This window comes from Phyllopteryx taeniolatus, chromosome 20 (genome assembly GCF_024500385.1).
Source record: "Phyllopteryx taeniolatus isolate TA_2022b chromosome 20, UOR_Ptae_1.2, whole genome shotgun sequence".
Lineage (NCBI taxonomy): Eukaryota > Metazoa > Chordata > Actinopteri > Syngnathiformes > Syngnathidae > Phyllopteryx > Phyllopteryx taeniolatus.
Genome location: NC_084521.1, coordinates 3,144,454 through 3,166,918, shown reverse-complemented (window position 1 = coordinate 3,166,918; position 22,465 = coordinate 3,144,454). Strand labels below are relative to the sequence as shown.

Here is a 22,465-nt window from a genome sequence, read left to right as displayed (position 1 = left end):
AACTAACCTTAAATCCTCGATTAACAATTATATATATATTTTATAATTTGGAGGATATTACAACATTAATTTTATTTTAATATTTGGTCATCATTCAAAAATATGCTTTTAACATTAACAACAACGTTATTTTCAGCACTAGTGTGCTATTGTTTTAAATCGTTTGCACACACATTTAAATACTTAAATATGAAGTTTTAATGTCTTAGGAGTCAATAAATGTGCAAATGCAAAATACTTCTATTGCAATACAGGGCTGTTCCGAATAAAAATGGCCAGTGAGTGTACTATTCAAAATCTGGAGAGAAATAAAGAAAAACGCATCAAGTCAAATATAATTTCCATTTTTATTAAAACCATACAAACATTTGGCGTCAAGTTATAAAAGAGTCGAGCGGCCCCTCTGGCTGGCTGGGCGGATGGGTGGGCCGATGAGGGGGGCCCCACCCCCCTCCAACACCGGGCCCGGACGCCCCTGCTTGGCCCCCACGATGTTCCCCTTTTTTCCTACACAAAGCGTAACGTATGGACACTTTTTATATATTCATATATTTATATTTAAAAAAAAAAAAAAAAGCACAGAAAAATGTGAAAACAAAATCAAATCAAAAAGTCAAATGCAATTGACAAATCTGGGCTTTTCGCATAATTGGACATTTTTTTAATATAAATGTTCTTTTTTTTTCTCATGTTGATTTTCTTTTCTTCATTATTCACAATGGAAGATTGGCAGTGTTTCTTCTCTTTACTGAAACGTATAAGGCACATACCTCAATGCAATTTCCTCCTTTGAAAGGAAATAGTTCTTTTTTCCCCCATTATTCATTAAAAAAGAAAACAATACATCAATGCCCTGCTACAAAAAAGTACCAAAAAACAAACAAACAAAAAATGTACCTCATTGTTTTGATGCTAAACTACTTTTGATATTGCGCACGCGTGTACAAATTAAAAATGTAAAGAAAATAGAATAGGCAAGGCAACAGTAAGACTAACACTGGTGACGACGTCGCTGCAATACTTGACGGCGGAATTTAAGAGCTTTGGAGAAGACAAAAATCATAAAAAATTAATAAACACATCACTGTACAGCATTAAAAAAAAAATCATGTGCTGCTGGACCAGCGTCAGCGTCCATTAAGACAAAAGTACGTATGTGAGTAAGCACCTGAAAAAAGAGAATATAAAAACACTGTTACAGTATATACACTGGAGTACCGCACCAGACAAACTCAATCTTAATACTTGATTGTTTCAGCCTAGATTTCTTTCCTTTTTTTTTTTTTTTTGCACTGTACTTTCTCTTAAAAAACATCACTGGGTAGAAACACTGACAGGAAATCAGGGCTTGGGAAACTTTTTTTTTTTTTTTTTTTTTTTTTCTTCCCCAATAGGAGCCATTAAAAAGTCTTCCTGAATTTGTGAACACATGATGCAACCAGCAAAGAAATATTTGAAAATTCAGCCCCCGATGCCCGTTTCATCGAGCAACATGAAACTTGGTAAACATACCGATCATGAGTAGTCCCACAAAAAAGTCTCAAGAAGCCATGCCTGAAAATACAGGGGAAGTCTGCCATTACGCTTTGAATTGAAGTGGCCATTACAGAGTCATTTTGGCTATTTCCAGGGGACATTCAAAGGAAATTCAGCCCACAAAGCCAATTACACTTAGCTACATGACATTTGGTAGTCATGTCGAACATTGGTAGACCCACAAAAAAGTCTCAAGAAGTCAAGCCTCAAGAGACACAGAAAATCCACCATTTTGGTTTGAATTAAAGCGACTAGTTTTAGGTCATTTTTGGCTTTTAAGAAAATTCAGCCCCTGAAGCCAGTTTCATTTAGCATCAGGAAAGTTGGTAGAAACGTCGAACATGAGTAGACCCACAAAAATGTCTTAAGAACCCTACCCCGAAAAGACAAAGGAAGTCGGCCATTTTGGTTTGAAGTGGCCATTTTGGGGTCAATTTGGCTATTTCCAGGTGTCATTAAAAGACTAAACTTGCCCGAAAGATTTTTTTTCCAATTGCTACCAAATTTGAACTACGTACACTAGACAAAAGTGTGACGTGAAATTACTAAACATTTGCGTTTGCGTCATTGCGTGTGGGTGAAGTTTGATGACGCATTCTAAAGCACGAAAATGTTTTGAATAAAATCGCTTTTCACTTAGCAAGCTAAAGTTTGCTCGGCAAGTCTCTCATGAGGAGACCCACAAAAAAAAAGTCTCAAGACACACACAATGACAAATGGGAAAAATTGTCATTCCTTGTGGGCGGAGCGTGACGGTGAAGATTTGATGGCTTCGTGGATCAGGAAATATCGGCTTGTAACGACACTGTCGTTACGACAGTGTTTCTCCTTGAATACATGCGTTATTATTCATCTTCTAGTGTTATTGTTTTCTTACCAACAGTGTGCACAGCAAAAACAGTGACAATACGCAAGAATACTGTTTGAAGACGTGAGCTCACATTGTCATACAAAGAAAAAGGGCCTGAAAAACAGCCTTCGTTCCCGAAAAAGGAATAAAACTATTCTTTATCTATACATCATTTTCGTCCCTTCTACGTGAGAGTAAATCTTTTTAAAACATTCTCATAATTGCCACTTTTTGCCTTCACATACACCATTTTTTTCCCGAGAGAGAAGAAAGCAGAGGAGCGAGGGTGGCTACTGCATGATGGCAAGAAACTTGCTCTCCTCGGCGAGGCTGCTGAGTAGGGAGCTCATGTCGCCGATGGCCATGTTGTTGACGCCGGGAGCCACCACGGCCGGGAAGGTGGCCGACCCCCGAGGGGTGGTCAAACGCGACGAGGTCCTGGACAGACCTTGGAAAATGGAGGGGCTCAACGGGCCCGACACCAGGCTGCCTTGGTCGAAGCCGTCCTCCATCATGGCGCCAAAGTCCAGAGCTATGACTTCGTCCAACACTGCGGTGGGCACCGCTCCGGCCTCAACAGTACTGGTCACTTGGTCAGACGCGGGAGACAAGAGGGAAACGCAGTCGCCCGGACCGTTGCCGCCATCGAAGGAGTCCAGCAAGTAGTGGTCTTCCAGGGTCGGGAATGAGGCTGCCTTGTGATCTGTTTGCTGGAAGGAAATGGGATCACTGAAGCCTGGCTGGAGGTATCCGTGTTCCGAGGCCTCCAGTTTTAGGGAACAGAGGGTCCCACCATTCTGCACTTGCTGCGGAACTTCAGTGCAGCTTCTGGGGTTAAGATGGTTCCTCACCAAGTTCCTGTAAGTGTTGGCGGGTGGCCGTGGGCCTTTCTGATTGGGATGAAGGATTTTATCCTGGGAGAGGCTTTGGAGATTGTCTATGGAAGCCCGAGTCAGGGTGTGGCAGGAGACTCTGCTGTTAAGGTTCTGCTGAAAGTGGTTCTGCATTCTGGAGGCTTGTTGCGCAAGAGGTCCATCAATGGTCTTGGGGAAGTGAGGCCTGGCAAAGCCGTTGGGTGCGGCTCCTCTCATCTCCATACACGAGTTGGGGGACGTCTCCAGCTTCACCACGGTGGGGCCTTGCCTCTGGTTGGCCTGGGAGCAACTGTTGTGAAAACCCAGCGGCGGATTCTGCTGCACCACCATGTTTCCGAACCTGCCGAAAGGCTCTGATGCGGCCTGCCCGCTGGACCACCTTGCGCAGTTGCGATCCCTCTGCGGAGAGCGATCGGCGCTACCGGAGCTCACTTCGTTCCACTGGATGGGAAGCAAGCTGGGGCTCCTCCTCTGGACCATCTGCTGCTGTTGGAGGCAGTGGTTGGCCTGGAAGTTCATCCCCTCTGTCCCTTCCATGGAGTGTTGTGAGATCTCCCTTTCACCAGAGACTATCCGGTCCTCTATGTGCATGCATGGTCCACTGTCTGCCTGGACTTGGGAGCGGAGATACTGCACCATGTCATCGGGAAGTATATCTTCATCCCCGAGTAGAGAGTAAGCCTCCCCGTCGCCCTCCATGGCCAAAGCTTCCAAAGCGGCATGCTCTGCGATACTTGGGGTGTACGTAGAGTGTTGCGAGCCCCTCTGCAGGTTGCCCTCCGAGCGGGTGTAATTCTGCAGGTTCAGGTTGCGCGTGTCGAGGGGCGGCGGCTGGTGCTGGGATAGAGGCGGAAGAGGGTGAAGGTTGCTCAGGCTGTTGAAGCGCTGCACGGGGGGCAAAGCGCAAATGTCCGAAGGCTGCGTCCGCGCCGGGTCGCTGGCCCTCCGGTTGGCTGCCACGGGTCCCTCGCCAGGGTAGAACACCCTCCTCCTGTAGCCTGGATGTCCCACGAACCCGTTGGTGGCCTCTGTGCAGCGGTGCGGCACGGCGAGTGGCGGCAAATGCTGGTTGGTGCTGCCTTCATCCATCATGGCCATGCGAGTCTTGAGACTCATGCGCTCCATGTTGGGTAGCGGCGTGGGCGGCGGGCCACCAGTTGCCGCGGCGTACTTTGCCTTCAGGTGGTAGTGCTGCGCGGGGGTTAAAGTGAGTATACCACGGGACCCTCCTCCGTCTCCGCTACCTCCAACACCCCCACAGACGCCACCTGAAAGTATGCCACCGCTCCCCGTCGCTCCGCCTCCATAGTGGCTGGCCTCGCTGGAGCGGCGGGAAGCGTCGGTGGAGATGGGGTCGTACGAGTCGGTGGAGCTGAGGTTGTGGAGGCGGCGGTGTTGGGCGCCGCCCGCCACGCCCTCGCTCTGGGACGCCTGGCTGGAGCGGCGGCTGGAGAAGCACGGCGAGATGCCCGACGAGCGCCGGCTGCTGCTCAGGTAGGCCGAGCTGGCGGCGCTCCCGCTGCTGTCGCGCCGGTCCCGGAGCAAGTTGAGCACCGTTAACTCGGTCGTGCCGGCCAGCTCGGGGTGAGCGGGGGGCTGAGGCGCGGCTGACGTCCACTGCTTGCCCAGACAGGATCCTGAGGAGACATATGCAGTAATGAACTTTAGAATAAGATTACAGGAGCCAGATGGAGGAACAAAAAAAAAAAGAAGCCATAAATAACAAAAATAAACAGACAAATAAATTGAAAATATAGAAAATAAAATCAGTATTACTACATAAAATATTCATAAATAAAATACAATTATAACAAAAAATAAATATTCATAAATAAAATAATAAAACTAAATAACTATCCAAAATAAAATAAAATGTTAATGCAATAACATACATATATTTATGTAATTTTAAATAAATCTGATTTGACTAAATATAAATAAAGTAAAATACAAATTAAATAAATATAAATTAATTAGATAAAACATTTTATAATATAAATTTCTCTGATAAAATTACATAATAAAGAAGCAATAAACACTGAGGGATCAATCTTAGCCAATCAGAAGACTAAAGAAAGTCACTTAGGGAAAACAGGTAAAAGGTAATATAAGAATGACAAATCAAGGAAAAGCACAGTATGTTGGTGAAGTGGATTACTTCTAGAACGTTAATGCAATATAAGTTAACAAAATAATAATACAAATAACAATGAATAAAAGCTACGGGAAGTGTGGGGGATTTCAACAGGTGCCGCCATGAAACAAGGTTACATGCTTTCTCTATCTGCTGTGATTCTGCCCGGAACGGCACATTTGTTTTCGCCTAAGCCAAGAGATGGCAGGATAATTCATCACGCCTTGTAAGGTGTGACTCATTTTGTGAACAGGTGGTCTGCATCTTGAAAGGCCAGTATTTGAGAACAAGAAAGTTTCTCACAGGCGTGAAAAGTAGTTGAAACTCACCCTTCCCCTGGATGCCGGCGAGCGCCGACCCTTTGGGGGGCGGCGTGGGAGCCAGGGGCCCCAGCCTGGGCATCGCTCCGTTCACCTGCTTAAGCCTCTCCATCTTCAGGTGCTCCATCCAGCGCAGGGGGCGGCCCACGCTGCGCCTCGCCTGCAGGGTCAGCGTGGCTGCCGTCGCCGTGGAGATGGTGGAATCCATGATGGGCGCTGGCCCGCCCCGGCAGCCATCCTCCACCTCTTGCTCCTCCTCGTCCTCCTCATCCTCCTCGTCCAGCCCCTCCCCTGGCGAGCGTCCGGCGCTCACAGTAAGCTGGACTCCACCGCTGGGATAGGCGCTGACGGGGGACTGGTCACTGCTGCATGTAGACTGACCGCCAGGGCTTGGCTGAGACGTCTGGGGGACATACAAGAGCCTTACTAACTCACACAACATCCATCCAGTTTGGGATTTTGTAGCTTTAACAGATAAAGCGATGCATTTTTTCTCATGGAAGTGGTGAAACTAAATATCTGTCCCGGTGTGCCACCTGGAACCCTGCGCAGACGCTTTTACATTTCATGTTATGGAGCTGACTTTGTGTTTTCCTTTCCATCCATTTTCTATAGTACTTGTCCTCATTAGGTTGGCGGGTGATCTGGAGCCTATCCCAGCTGATTTAGGGCGAGAGGCCAGGTACACCCTGGACCGGTCACCACCAAACTCAGGGCACAACACAACACCATGCAGCACAAAACTCTCACAACACAATCTTTACATGCAGACATGCGGACATTTTGCTGCTTCAGGACGCATTATAGTCGGGCAACCACAGCAGACGGGCGAGTCAAAAGTCCTCTCAAGATGAGACTGGACGGTTTGTTGAAGGGAAACAAGCTCGGGAATCCCACTAATTACAACAACTACAATTAGCAATATGGTGATGTTGTGTTTTGAATCATTTTATTTTGATTTGTTTCTATGCCTGTTCATTTATGTCTTTACGTGAAACAGATCCATAGCGCAAAAAAAGTTGCGAACTGCCTATTTGACAGGCAGTGTGAACGCCCCTCATACTACCTTAAAGCAGTAAAGTTTGTGGGTCGACTTTGTCCCACGAAGCAAAAAAATATGTTTTTTAAAGGCAGCGTCAAAATTGGCTCCTACCATGTTAAAAATGCTTTAGACTTGCATAACAAAAAACGCTCATTTAGTTTTGGCCGGCTGCTTTGTTTTCGCATCATCAACTTGTCATAGCAACACCGTGTTATCTGCTCTTTTCTTTCCAGCAAATAGCCTGGGCTGCCAGTCTGTGTGCTCTAGTTGAGATGAACAAAAGAACACTTTGCGTTCGGGACGCGATGAGAGGACAAACAAATCGGATGAAGGCCTCTAGCGACACTGTCTGCTGACTAATTAGGTTGTTTACCCAAACTGCTGACGGGATAGGATATTTTTTTTTGTGGCTTTGTTTAGTTTCATCCTGACGTGGAATGTCACCTCTGGCAGGGAAGGAGCCCGAGCTGGTGTGTGAGGTCGAAAAGTTCCGACTAGATATAGTCGGAGTCGCCTCCACGCACAGCTTGGGCTCTGGTACTAGTCCTCTCGAGAGGGGTTGGACTCTCTTCCACTCTGGAGTTGCCCACGGTGAGAGGCGGCGAGCAGGTGTGGGTATACTTACTGCTCCCTGGCTCGGCGCCTGTATGTTGGGGTTCACCCCGGTGGACGAGGGGGTAGCCTCCCTCCGCCATTGGGTGGGGGGACGGGTCCTGACTGTTGTTTGTGCCTATGCACCAAACAGCAGTTCAGAGTACCCACCCTTTTTGGAGTCCTTGGAGGGGGTGCTGGAGACTCCATCGCGCTGGGGACTCCATCGTTCTGCTGGGGGACTTCAATGCTCACGTGGGCAATGACAGTGAGACCTGGAAGGGCATGATTGGGAGGAACGGCCCCCCCCCCCGACAGAACCTGAGCGTTGTTCTGTTATTGGACGTCTGTGCTCATCACAGATTGTCCATAACGAACACCATGTTCAAGCATAAGGGTGTCCCCACGTGCACTTGGCACCAGGACACCCTAGGTCGCAGTTCGATGATCGACTTTGTGGTCGTGTCATCGGACTTGCGGCCCCATGTCTTGGACACTCGGGTGAAGAGAGGGGCGGAGCTGTCAACTGATCACCACCTGGTGGTGAGTTGGCTCCGATGGTGGGGGAATATGCTGGTCCGACGTGGCAGGCCCAAACGTATTGTGAGGGTCTGCTGGGAACGTCTGTCAGAAGGAGTTTCAACTCCAACCTCCGACAGAACTTTGCTCATGTTCCGAGGGAGGCGGGGGACATTGAGTCCAAGTGGACCATGTTCCGCACCTCCATTGCTGAGGCGGCCGACCGGAGCTACAGCCGTAAGGTGGTTGGTAATCCGTCAAGCTGAAGAAGGAGTCCTATCCGGCCTTTTTGGCCTGTGGGACTCCTGAGGCAGCTGTTGGGTACCGGCTGGCCAAGTGGAATGCAGCTTTGGTGGTCGCTGAAGGAAAAACTCTGGCATGGGAGGAGTTCGGTGCGGCCATGGAGAAAGACGGCTTCGAGGAAATTCTGGTCCACCATCCGCCGTCTCAGGAGGGGGAAGCAGTGCACCATGAACACACTGTGTATAGTGGGGATGTAGCGCTGCTGACGGTGGGGAGAATACTTTGAAGAGCTCCTCAATTCCACCGACACGCCTTCCCATGAGGAAGCAGAGTCTGGGTTCTCTGAGGTGGGCTCTCCTATCTCTGGGGTTGAGGTCACTGAGGTGGTTAAAAAGCTCCTCGGTGGCAAGGCCCCGGGGGTGGATGAGATTTGCCCGGAGTTCCTCAAGGCTCTGGATGTCGTAGGGCTGTCCTGGTTAACACGCCTCTGCAACATCGCGTGGACATCGAGGACCTTTTTAAGAAAGGGGACCGGAGGGTGTGTTCCAACTACAGGAGGATCACACTCCTCAGCCTCCTTGGTAAGGTCGATTCAGGGGTGCTGGAGAGGAGGGTCCGTCGGGAAGTTGAATATCAGATTCAGGAGGAGCAGTGTGGTTTTCGCCCTGGCCGTGGAACAGTGGACCAGCTCTACACCCTCAGCAGGGTCCTCGAGGGTGCATGGGAGTTCGCCCAACCAGTCTACATGTGTTTTGTGGACTTGGAGAAGGCGTTCGACCGAGTCCCTCGGCTGGTCCCGTGGGGGGTGCTTCGGGAGTATGGGGTACCGAACCCTTTGATACGGGCTGTATCAGTCAGAGTTTGGTCCGCATATCCGTCAGTAAGTCGGACTCGCTTCCGGTGAGGGTTGGACTCCGCCAAGGCTGCCCTTTGTCACCGATTCTGTTCATAACTTTTATGGACAGAATTTCTAGGTGCAGCTGAGGCGTAGAGGGGGTCCGGTTTGGTGGCCTCAGTATTGCATCTCTGCTTTTTGCAGATGATGTGGTTCTGTTGGCTTCATCAAGCCGTGATCTCCAACTCTCACTGGAGCAGTTCGCAGCTGAGTGTGAAGCGGCTGGGATGAGAATCAGCACCTCCAAATCTGAGACCATGGTCCTCAGTCGGCGTGCCCTCTCCAGGTCGGGGATGAGGTCCTGCCCCAAGTGGAGGAGTTCAAGTATCTTGGGGTCTTGTTCACGAGTGAGGGAAGAATGGAACAGGAGATCAACAGGCGGATCAGTGCAGCGTCTGCAGTGATGCGGACTTTGTATTGATCCGTTGTGGTAAAGAAGGAGCTAAGCCGAAAGGCGAAGCTCTCGATTTACCTGTCCATCTACGTTCCTACCCTCACCTATGGTCACGAGCTGTGGGTCGTGACCGAAAGAACGAGATCCCGGATACAAGCGGCCGAAATTAGTTTCCTCCGCAGAGTGTCCCTTAGAGATAGGGTGAGAAGCTCGGTCATCCGGGAGGATCTCCGAGTAGAGGCGCTGCTCCTCCACATCGAGAGGAGCCAGATGAGGTGGCTGGGGCATCTGATTCGGATGCCTCCCGGTCGCCTCCCTGGTGAGGTGTTCCGGGCACATCCCACCGAGAGGAGACTCCGGGGACGACCCAGGACACGCTGGAGAGACTACATCCTTCGGCTGGTCTGGGAACGCCTTGATTCCCCCGGAAGAGCTGGATGAAGTAGCTGGAGAGGAAAGTCTGGGCGTCCCTGCTAAAGCTACTGCCCCCGCGACCCGACCTCGGCTAAGTGGTAGAAAATGGATGGATGGATAGTTTCATCCTGTTCACTTTTGATGAGTTTGGCCACAAATATGAGCTCTGGGCACTGTCTGCCATCCACACTTGGCGCTGTTGTACAGAGGGATGCAGCAAACAGCATGAGACGCAACCTTCTTAATTAATGTGAATGGAAGGGAAGGCCAACATGAATGAAAATGTCACACGTTTGTAATGAGATGAGTCACGAGACTGTAAAATAAGAGGACACCCGTCTCACCTGATTACCCACTGTCCTTAGAAAACAACAAGAGCAATGCCCAAGCATCGGATAGAAGAGAACATGCATTAGTTAGAAGAAGGTTAGGTTTAATTCAGAGATAACATATTAATCACCTAATAGGTTTGTAAATAATGCCCCCCGGTGCGGTTTGTGCTCACACGGTAAAAAAACTTTACTATCTACTCATGGCTGTAACGGATTCATTTGATATCCATTAATTTTAATGGGAAACATTGCTTTGGTTCGCAAACGGAAACTTGCATCTAATTAAGTTTGCGGACCGAGGCTGCACTATTCCACAGTATTTACTGTAATTATGAAGCCATTAGTGTACTTTAGTGACAGATTACGGCACGTTCCCACTTAACATATAAATTTGGGTTACGTCGCCATCATAGGAACGGAATATGGTTGTAAACCAAGGACCCAGACCGAGACGTTTAGGGTACAAATGAAGGCACCCCTTCACAGGCTGCAGCGGATTGAAGTCTGCTGGCCTTCACGTCCCATGTGAGCAGCGCTTTAATGTGTTTGGAAGCGATACCACCCGGTTTAGCATGCTCCCACCAGTCCATCTGAACCGCACCAAGGGGGCAATCCAACGACAGCTCAACCAACTAAAGTTTGAACCAAATCCCATCGTGAGCTGGAGTCTTACCATGGGCTTCTCCGTCTTGATGGACTTGACCTGCAGACAGTCGTCCTGCTTGGAGGTAACGTGGTTGCTGTATTCCCTTTGGTCCATGTAGCCGCCCAGTCCCAGCTGCCCAGGCGAGTGTCCCTGACCGTTGGCGCCTGGTTCGCGAGGCTGCGCGGGGGGCCGCGGGTAGTCGCCGCGCTGCTTCTTGGTGACATGCGCCTCAGGCCCGTGCACCGTCTTCACGTGCTTGCGCAGGGAGCTGGGGTCCGTGTAGCGTTTGGTGCAGCCGGGGATCTTACACACGTAGGGTTTCTGCCGATGAGTACATAGAGTGAGTCAACCCCGGGACCGAACTCTGCCGGGAATAGCTAAACACCCCCAAAAAGAATCGCTTGAACAAAATCTGATATAGTGGGGCACAGATGGTACATTGCGATAAAACAAGGGAACACTAAGCATAAACTCACTGGCGATTCAACTGAGTTTGTCGAAACATACCTCGTTTGAGTGCGTGCGGTTTTGATGCTTGGCTCGGTCCGAGGCATTGGAGAAGGCCTTGTTGCAGCCTTCGTGCTCGCACACGTATGGCTTCTCGCCCGTGTGCGAGCGCAAGTGAGTCTTGAGATTCTCCAAACGGGAATAAGCCTTGGCGCAGCCCTCGAACTGGAAGCAAGACAGCATCCGCCTTACACTTTCTTTTCTTTTCATGTAAACACATCAGAAGGGGGGCTGAGTCTTACCGTGCACTTGTGAGGCTTCTCGCCGGTGTGCCGCCGCATGTGGACCACCAGCATGTACTGGGCCTTAAAAGGCTTCTGCTCCCTGGAGCATTCCTCCCAGCGACACACAAACTCCTTCTTCTCCCCGTGGATGTGGTCATTGTTGATGTGCTGCAAACACACGAGTGCATTTCAGCCAAGAGAAGGTTTTCATGCATGTTAACTTAATTGCACAGGAACTTCTTGGATGGTTGGGGGCATGGGCCAAGAAAATAGCACGACAATTTGGAACAAATCCAGAAAAAGGTGCAGAACCAGTAAGATTTGACTTAAACGAGACAGTTTGGTTTGCTCTTTAAAAGAAGTGCAAATAAATACAAAAATAATTTGACCTTCTGTATTTCTATAACATTTTGGGGAGAGTCGAGTCAATGAGACAGTAACTTATGGTGCAGATCTGGCTAAAACATTAGTGGTTAAGGTTATGGGTTAGGTTGAGCACATCAAATAATTAGTTTTGTACAGTTAGGATTAAGTTTAGAGGTTAGGGTATGGATAAGTGTTAAATTCAAGGGTAAAGGGAACAAAGAATTTGTTTTCCTTTCTTGTGTAGGGTTAGGTTTAAGGGCTAGTGTTTGGGTAGCATTTAAGGTTAGTCTAGGTTTTTAAAACCCTTCTTGTGTAGGGTTAGGATAAGGGTAAAGATTAGGCTAGGGGTAAGGATTAAGGTTAGGGTAAGGTTTTTGATCCACTGCTTGTGTAGAGTTAGGGTTAGGTTTCCTGGTTTTGTTTAGGGTTAGGTTTACATTTAAGGGCTTGTGTATGGGTAAGATTTAAGTTCAGGGCTATTTACTATTTTGTTTCTCAAGGTTTTTAAAACCCCTTCTTGTTTAGGGTTAGAATTAGGGTAAGGGTTGGGGGTTAGGGTGTGAGTAAGGATTAAGGTCATCAAAGAATTAGTCTTTCCAAAATTGTGATCCCCTTCTTGTGTCTTTTCAAATTTTGCCTCCTTGTGACAAAAGTGTTTTATGTGTGAGCACACTTGAAGCCTTTCGGGATGAAGTCACCAATCTGCCTCTTTTGGAGACAATTTACACCAACCATTGACCTCAGCAGCCAATCAGAATGGACTTGAAGAGACTGTGGACAATAAAAAAGCTCATAAAAGTCTGGATTTTTTTTTGTCTCCAAACAAGTGCTTTCTTGGAGTTGTTAGGGTCACATCCCTTCCGGGCAGGCCCCCACACCCCCCTTGACAATGGCATCTTTGTCCCGCCTCCTTGGCCTGACTCTGACCCACCAAGCATCCCACTTTTGGAACGCTCGTACCCCCAGGCCTCATCTGGTAGAACAACTGCGGTCATTGGAAAGTGGACCTCCATTACTCTCACATGGCACTTTTTTAATTTTAAAGTGACAAAACAAGACTAATCCCGTGGAAAATGATTGTATGGTCGATGAGTGTCAGTGAAGTTCCCCCCATTCCCTCCACCCTCGCCTCTTGAGATTGATCTCCTCGGTCGGAGGCCCTTTAGCCGCCGCTTTGCGAGGGAATCCCCGCGGCGAGCGATCGCTCTGTCGGCCGGCCGCTCGATATCCCCCCGAGAGCGATGGACGGACGGCGCGTCCGAGTCGTGGACGGATACACGCTCGCGCCCGTGCTTGTACAAATGAAGGAGGCGCTTGACGGATGTGATGCATGAGCTGGCCAGCTGACAGCGAGAGGGGGAAGCTAATGGCAATTCTTATTGGATCAATAATCTCCATGCTGAGCAGACCCGGCTACATCGACAAACAGGTGCTGATAGCGGCGCCGCTTATTCATCTTCCCGCTGCCAGCTTATCGGACCACAACTGTAAAAACGCCACCAAGATGGATTGGGGGGGGCGGCTGACATAGAGCGCAAACGGGGTGCGGTGGGCGTGTTGTGGGGTACGCCAAGGTCGCATGTGGACACACAGCCTCTGGTTTCGCAGTCCAGTGTTTCCCAGGCACATTCAGCTATACACGAAGCTCCTCCCCTAACGTCAACATCGTTTCTTGGCACCAAGATGCCACAAGACAACCTCAAAGCAATACTTTTTATATTATACGGGACTTTGAACTGGGCACAAAATTTGTTTTTTTAGCAAATAACCGAGGATAGGTTAGAAAAAAAAAATCAGTGAAAAGGTAAATTTGTGAGTAGCGAACATGCAAATATTTGCTTGTGTCCTGTGACTAACAGGTGATCAGTTCTTGCCTGGGATAAGCTCTTGCGAGGCTGTAAACTAACTTTGGATATAAAACGGCTCCATAGATGAAATAGAAGTACCAGATCCCCGCGTCCTTGTTGAAGTCTCGGTGGGACGCGGCCCCTAGTGCATGAGAATGTTTACAGGGCAACCCCCACACTTTCCAACAAGCCTCGGGACCCACAACGTCGTTTAGCTTTTATCAAACGCCCGCCTAATAAATCATATGGTCTTTTGTGAAGTCACTCGCCAAAGTGCTTTGTTGTAAAAGCACGGAGAGGCGAGGCAAAAGACGAAAAGGGTGGCGGGGGTGGGTGGTTGGTTGGTTGGGGGTTTGCAAGCGAGGCAGCCACAGTTGCCATGTGTAATTCAGCGTACTCTTTTCATCTCGCGGCAAGATACTCCACGCCGATAAGCGGCCTAATCCTTCGCCGCATCAAAAAAAAAAATCTGCATTTTACCAATTAAAGGCTTGTGCCTGCAGTTAGAAGACGAGGGGGAGCGGGCGAGGCGTGGTTGTGTTTCTACTCGGATACTCTGCGTTTACCTTCCTTAAACATAGAAGAAGCAGCGCCACCTATGGAGGTGACCTGGGGAAAAACACAACACGTGCAGACCACCAAAGCTCAACTGCAAGTTTTAGCCAAACTTTCATTTAATTGCATTATTAGTAATAGGGCCTCACAGTGGACGACTGGTTAGAGCGTCTGCTTCACAGTTCTGAGGACCGGGGTTCAATCCCCGGCCCCGACTGTGTGGAGTTTGCATGTTCTCCCCGTGCCTGCGTGGGTTTTCTCCGGGCACTCCGGTTTCCTCCCACATCCCAAAAACATGCATGAATTGGGGACTCTAAATTGCCCGTAGGTGTGACTGTGAGTGCGAATGGTTGTTTGTTTGTATGTGCCCTGCGATTGGCTGGCAACCAGTTCAGGGTGTACCCCGCCTCCTGCCCGATGACAGCTGGGATAGGCTCCAGCACGCCCGCGACCCTAGTGAGGAGAAGCGGCTCAGAAAATGGATGGATGGCTGGATGGATGGATATTAGTAATAGTTTATCGTAAATATGCCACAGACTATGATCCCAAAACACTTAAGTACCATTGCAAACTCATTTTTTATTTTGAAAAAATGCACTGAAAGTGGGCATCTGCACACGGGGAAGACTCTCTGTAACTTCCACTAACAACCCAGGCTAAACTTAGCTCCTCCGCAACAAACAAAGCTTGTTTCTCCAACGAGATGTATCACTTCAACATCTGATAACCGATGAAGTTAAAAAATATCTAATGAATAACTCCCATCCCGTAAGCTTACAACAATAAAGATATGAATTATAGGCGTAACATTTGACTGTTTTACAATACTTTTATATTTTTTCTTTATTTTACAAGTGAGAGAAAAACTGTAAAATCAGCAAAATTGGTAGTTTTTTCACTGATTTTAAAAAAATGTTTGAATGCATGAATTATCTTTGTCTTATGTTGAAAAAATAATAATTGTCGGTTGATTTTTGCCCAATTTGAAAACGGCTAATATTGCCAGCTGATTAATCGGTTGGGCCCAAAAAATACCAATTTGCTTGGTAAAAATATGTTTTTTTCTTTATGTCTGTGTAGATTGTCAGTCATCCAGGTCATGGTAACCCGCAAAGGTTGAATCAAGGCAAACGGCAATTTATCGTCTTTCTTGTTTCCCGAAAATGTAAATATTTCATACAAATATTCACTGTAATTATCACTTTGCTACTGCGTTACTAATAGTTTACAGAGCATTCCAACAAATTCGGAACTCTGTCGTGAGCCGAGTACCCCCCCCCGAAACAATAAAAGATGGCATCGGGAAGCCATCCGAGGGCATTATGCGAGAGTGGGGTTCGGAAAAAAAGACGGCGAGAAAAAAAAGCCCACTTCAAGCTCGACATTAAAGAAGCCACCAGGCCTTATCTTGAAAAAGTCGTCCCTCTGAGGGAAAAAAACGCCAGGGAGGGAAAATGAAAGTGAAAATGAGAGCGGGAGGGAGGGACGGAGGAAGGAATCAGCGAGTGGGGGGTTGAGGTTCACCCCCCCCCCCCCCCAAAAAAAAAAATCAAGAGGAGGGTCCAATTGAACGGGCGAGGGCCACAAATGGAATCAATGAAATAAACAGCGCAAAGTAAAAGTGACACCCGCCTCGCTTGTGCTGACTGGCTCGGCCAGATAAGTGAGCTAAATTGCACAGATCCAACGTTTATCTTATCGGCACCGGCGATAAAGTAGCGCGGCGCGGCGTTTCGCATGTTTGAGGCTGGGAAAATATGCGGCGAGAGCGTTTGAACAAGGTGGAGCGCGACGAGGGTGGTGTGAAGGCTTAATTCCCGAAATGAGGCCAAGCACAAAGGAGCGGCCACGTTGGAACGCCGTTTGCCTGTTGAAACAATTAATGGCGCCTACTTCTGACGATACCTCGGTGGAAGCAGTTCGAGGGGGGTTGTTTATGTTTTCATTACCTCCGCCAAGGAGAGGGTGAGGGGTGTTGCGTTGGTTGCCATTTGCTGATTTCTTTGTTAGCAGCAAAAAACGACACAACCGATTTCGATGAAACTTTCTAGAGGAGTGTTGCATTTACAGAGAACGAAGCGAGTCAATTTGAGCAAGTATCACTGTTGGCTGTTACAGTCCACTTGCATCGTGGTACAGTCAAGCAGATGGAGATCTTGCATGTCATAATTTGTCAACTAAATGTCATTTTGGAGGTAATTTTGTTCAATTTCTTGGGTTAATAGTGCATGAATATTAACATAAAAAACAGAAGGTGCGTATATACGAAGGTTACTGATGCAAGTTAGAATAAACACGTTTCCACTTTTGTTAAAATTTGGATTTTTCTTAATTTCTCAGTGAATTGTGCAAACTAATTTCTACAAATTGTAATGAAACTTTGTGGAAACCAAAGGATCGACACATAACATTTTAGCCAATACATCGTTTGTTAACAATTTTGCAAGTTTCTGCCGGTGTCATTTTTCTGAATTCTTCGATAAATTGTTTGTGAAAAAACACTATGTTAAGAAGTACTTTCCGCAAATTTCAATGAAAGTGACTGACATGTTACATTCTGGTCAATATAGCTTTTGCAACATTTTTATAATTTGGTGGGTTTTTTTCCAACATACATTTTGTACTTTACGGTATTTCTCAGTGAATCGTCGGTGAAAAACACTTGACAGAAACTACTAAGGCCAAGAATTAACACATTTTGGTAATGACACCTTTTGTAAACATTAAGGACATCGTTTTTATCTGCCAGTTCTTTCATTTATGACTGAATAGTGCAAGCAATTTAATGACACAATTCCTTTATACACACTTTGAGGCTATCTATGAAAATGTACAACTTGGTATTGATCCAAATGAGCATTGTTGGGCCTTGGCGGAGGTCTTCGCTCAACTATTATACTTCTTTTTTTCTGCGTTTCCCCCCTGAAGCTATTTCAGAAGACAAATGTGGAGGGAGGTTGCTCCATTGTTTGCTTATATGGAAATCCCCTCTCAACCCATCAAGTCGACCACCCCCCTCTCAAACCCCCCAGCAGGCTTGTGAAGGGGACTCACTGTGGTCCAAATACTCCACTTATCCTCTTACTGAGGCGAAGGAGGAGAGGGGGGGGTGCACGAGACAGATAAGAGCGCGTTGTCGTCGGGGTTCGCTTGAATTAGAGGACGCGGCGACTTTTAATGACATCTTGCCGCGCATCTGTGTGGAAAATGAGAAATAAAATAGCAAAAAACAATTGAGACAAAACGGATTCTGTTGAGCATCGGAAGGAGACGCCGATGGCTCACAAGGCCACCCGGTGCGAGGGGAGCTTTTTCCTTGCCCACAATCAACCTCTTCCCATCATCTTTCCAAAAACATTGTATTTTGCAATAAATGGGTAATATCTGTCATAAAACACTAGATTTTGCCATGAAAATTCTGTAATTCGACATAAAACGGTAGATGTCTATATTTTCAACAAAAAAAACATTGTCACGAAAATATTACATTTGCCATAAAACCATATTTTGTGATATCAATGCTATATATTCCATGAAAAAAAGCACTGTGCTATGCCAAAAGGTGCAATATTTTTCCAGATAATAATAATCTGATTATTATAATAATAATAATAATATAATATTGTTCCTGTATTTTGCCAGAAAAGTAGTATACTGTCCATATAAACTATACTATGCCACAAAAGTGCAGTATTTTCCATAAAAACACTACATTTTGCTATGTAAATCCTAAATTGTCCTTAAATGACTACATTTTGCTATTTAAATGCTATAGTTCCCATAAAAAGCACGATCATTTGTCAAAAAACGAGCGATGTTGCCATGGAAATGCTACATTACCCGTGAAAAACAGCACTACACTGTGCTATAAAAGTGCTCCAAAAAATGCTCTTTCATAAAAGTAGCATATACAGTACATAGCAAAAACAATTGCTAGAAAATGGATTTTGTAGCTAATGAGAAGAAGAGGATGTTGGCTGAGACGGCCACCTGGTGAGAGGGGAGCTTTTTCTTCCCCCTCCCAACTTCCCATCACCTTCCCCATCATCAACCTCCTCCTGGTCCTCATCCTCCCGCTGGCTGCGAGAAGTTGTCAAGATCCTCAAGCGTTTGAGCGTCGCCCTTCAAACGCGGGAGGCAGCCGGCTCGCAGGTGAGGATATCAATTATAGATAGAGGTTACCACCACGATTGCCGTGTCAAGACGGAGAACAGACAGCCGTGGAGAGCACCGGGAATGTGTGTGTGCGCGTCTTGTGTGTGCGTTTCATTTTTCTGTTCCTTCTAACTTCACGTCTGACACGAGATGATTTCACAGTGGACGAGCGGCGGTTGAGCTCTGTGACCTCACACAGAAGCTTCCAATCTACACAAACGCGTGATAGCTTCATTGACGACTCGAAATTAAGTTTCAATGGAGGTGTCTGTCCTGTGATTGTCTCTTTTAACACTATACTTGCCATAAAAGAACAATATTTTGCTGTAAAAGTGCTATATTTGCCCAAAAAAAAAGACAAGATTTTACCATGGAAATGCTTAATTTTGCCATTAAAAAGACTGGCTTTTCTATACAAAAACTATATTTTGACATGGAAATTCTATATGTCCAATAAAAGCGACATATCCCGTAAGAGTACAAAAATTTCCACATGAATAAGGTCGTTTACAATAAAAATGCTCCATTTTCGAAAGTAAACGCTGGATTAGGCCATAAAGGTGTTGTGCAGAAAAACAATAAATGTTGCCATAAAAGTGTTATGTTGCCCATTGTAGTTTGATACAAAGGTACTATATCCATCCATCTTCTGTACCCCTTTATGCTCACAAGGGTCGCGGGCGTGCTGGAGCCTATCCCAGCCATCTTCGGGCGAGAGGCGGGGTACTATATTGTCATAAAAAATTAGATACTTTTTTTTAGAAAACTTAACATTCGGTCAAAAACATGCTATTATTTTCCATACAACACAATATTTTTTCCTTCAAGTGCTATCTTAGCAAGAAAAAGCAGCCTTCCCCATAAAACACCATATTTTCCATTACAGAAAAAAAAACACCATAGTATGCCATTAAACTGTTATATTTTGCTACAAAGTGCCATATTGTCATAAAAATGATATTTTCTTTATGAAACATATTTTTTCATACACATGCTATATTTTCTATAAAACACTACATTTTCCTGTAAAAGTGCTATCATACCATAAGTAGGAACCAGGAACAATTTCCCATTAAAAATTATGTATCTTGCCATAAAACCCATATATTTTGCTACAGAAGCAATATATCGCAATAGAAAGGATATATTTTCTGTAACAAAAACATTGTCATAAACACCATATTTTTCTGTGAGTGTGCTATTTTACCATGAAAAAGGAACATTTTATCATGAAAAACATTGGGTTTCGCCATGAAAGGCAGATATTTCCTATCAAAATTTCCTATATTATGGCAGGAAAATGCTTCATTTTTCATAAAAAGCACCACATTTTGGCATAAAAACCCTATATTTTGCTACAAAAGTGCTATATTATCCTAAGTAAAATGGCATTTTCAGTTAAAAAAAAAAACAACGATTTTGTCTGTCATAAACATGCTGTAATTTTAACTGTATATTTGTCTATGAAAGTGCTATTTTACCATGTAGAAGCTATATTTTCCATAAAACCCACTATATATTGCCATAAAAGTCAGACATTTTCCATAGAAACACTATATTTTGGCACCAAAAAAGCTATATTATCCATATAAAGCACTGTGTCCCAATACCGTTTGTCCATCGGGCCTTTGCTATTGGTCAACCTTTTGGTCAGGTGACTTTGTCCCGCGGCGTGGCCGCTTTTACCTGCACGAGCTGCTCCTGGGTATCGAACTCGCGGCAGCAGTTCTCCCAGTGGCAGTTGGTCTCGTAGACCACCTCGGGCTCCTGTTTGCCTTCGTCCTTGTCGCCCTCCTCCTTCACCAGCGTTATGCCGTCGGGATGATCCTGCGACGCAAGCGCACCAGTGAGCGGCGATCAAATAATCGTAGGTGAAGCACCAGCAGTCAGACGACAAATTTATGACCATTATGCTTGATGTTAAAAACGGGCTGATTTTCCGACCTGATATTTGAAACAGATCTTTACCCTCTGATTTTGAAGCTCCTCAAATGTTTGGTATCGGTTTACGGAGCCAAGACATGAAAAACCCACTGAGATTTTGGCCTTGAGAGGCAGACTTTTACGGCTCTTTCCAGCACGGAAGCAAGGCGGACGACAGGATTTGAGGAATCTGAGCCTCTATTCCTGCTGCAGGAGGCTCCATTAGCGCACATATATTTCACCGTTGCGGCACTCCGGCCCTCCGCTTTCATACGCTCTCCACTTTCTGTTATTATTAACACATTTGATGCAAGTGAACCCAGTGTTTCCTCGAGCATGTAAAAGTCAATCCGGCTGAAGACAAACTGGCGGCTTCTGATTTTTTTGGCTAGTTACCGAATTGAATGAAAATGTATCCCTTTGAAATGCGATTTAATTGAAAATTATTACATTAAAAATGAAAGTGCTTGGAATAATTTTCTGGAAGGACATTTACTTATTCAAATTAATTTATAAAATAATATTTTTTTATCTAAAAAAAAAAGCACTGTACTTGCAAAAACTTGCAGGAGATCTATTCAAAATTTAAAAAAAATATATAAAAAAAAGGTTTGGAAAGTGTTTAAAGGAATTATATTCCTTCAATTTAATTTCAAAACTTTTTTTAACAAAAACAATGTGCGCTTGCCAAAATAGCAGGAAATCTATTCATTCAAAATCTATATTTTTTGGCCATAACTAACTTCATCCCCGTTAGTCTGAAGTTAGGTTCAACATTTGATATTTCCATTTTCAACACCGCTTATCCTGGTTAGGGTCGCGGGGCGCTGGAGCCTATCCCAGCTGACTACGGGCGAAAGGCGGACTACACCCTGAACTGGTCGCCAGTCAGTCACAGGGCACATATAGACACGGACAACCATATATATATATATATATATATTTAGGCAAAATCCTACTAAATTCTTGCAAGTCCAGCCTCTTCAGTCACAACTGAGTGCATAAGAAAATTGTTCCAGGTCAAAGCAGCGTTGCTCCTCCCTCCCTTGGTAGTACCTGGATGCTGAGTGCTCCCGGGCTGGGCATCTCCTCCTCTGGCTTCATTTTGGAGCGCTTGTGGTGCATGGGGTCGCCGGTGCTGCTCACCGCAGACTCGCTGGTGGGTTTGAGCTGAAGACGGGAACAAAATGCTAACTTGAGGCACTGATGCCCAACCACTGCGCCATGGTACATTTGTGAGAAATTGTTCAATATCACTTAATCGGTCCGAAAATGAGTCGAAGTAATTAGTAAGTGAATAAAGTTATTTAAACATGGATTCATGATTGTGTACATGCTAGAGGTATGGCCAATGTCACTTAATTGGTCTGAAAATGAGTAGAAATAAGTAATAACTGAACATAGTTTGTTTATGTAACATAGATTCATGATTGTGTACATGCTAGATGCATGGCGTTGGTGCTTTATGATCCTCTCCGTTTTAAGAAACGTATCGGCGAATTTTCACCATTTTTTGGCAGGTGTTCATGGTGTTGGGTGTTTTTGGATCATATTTTATGGTAATTCAAAAATTTTTTTGGGGGGGAGGGGTTGTCAATTATTCGCAGTTTTCGGGTATTCGTGGCAGGGCTCAGTACCTATCTAAAGGTTGTGAAAGTGGAGCAATTGGTATATTCTGCGGATTTGAGTGGGACGTGGCAGCGGTAATAAAGATGAAATACATACTTCGAGCATGGGCCCGCACATACAGTCGGCTTCAGGTAAAGGAAAGTAAAACCCCTTTGAAGCCATCCGTCCGTGTCAATATCAGCCCCCCCCCCCCTCCTTCGCTTGTGATTAATGGAGTAAGCGGCGGGAGGCGATGCTAACAAGCCCCACGTTGTCGGGCGCCGGCCGCGTCGCAGGCGACGCCGGACGGGGGAAACTCCCAGGAGGAAGGACGCCACGGCTACCGTTTCCGAGGCGTGGCTGGCGTACGGCGGACGCTATCTATTACCTGGCGTGATGAATTGCCAGCGGTTGCAAGACTACTTACACGCTGTACTTAAGTACAGATACTTATAAATAAATAAAAAAGAAAAAAGGTACAAAAGTAAA

General features: G+C 46.1%; 1 protein-coding gene across 2 annotated transcripts in view; it reads right to left on the bottom strand.

Annotated features, from left to right (window-relative positions):
* Positions 1-328: 328 nt before the first annotated feature.
* Positions 329-22,465, bottom strand: part of gli3 (GLI family zinc finger 3) — a 114,931-nt gene continuing 92,794 nt past the window's right edge. For both annotated transcript variants that reach the window (XM_061758329.1, XM_061758330.1), the window contains 7 exons: positions 21,425-21,538; positions 20,132-20,272; positions 11,541-11,690; positions 11,299-11,463; positions 10,819-11,112; positions 5,725-6,118; positions 329-4,898 (listed from right to left, as the gene is read on the bottom strand). In XM_061758329.1, the coding sequence (XP_061614313.1) occupies positions 2,677-4,898; positions 5,725-6,118; positions 10,819-11,112; positions 11,299-11,463; positions 11,541-11,690; positions 20,132-20,272; positions 21,425-21,538 (3,480 nt within the window). In that variant the 3' untranslated portion in view covers positions 329-2,676. The remainder of the gene's footprint in view (positions 4,899-5,724; positions 6,119-10,818; positions 11,113-11,298; positions 11,464-11,540; positions 11,691-20,131; positions 20,273-21,424; positions 21,539-22,465) is intronic.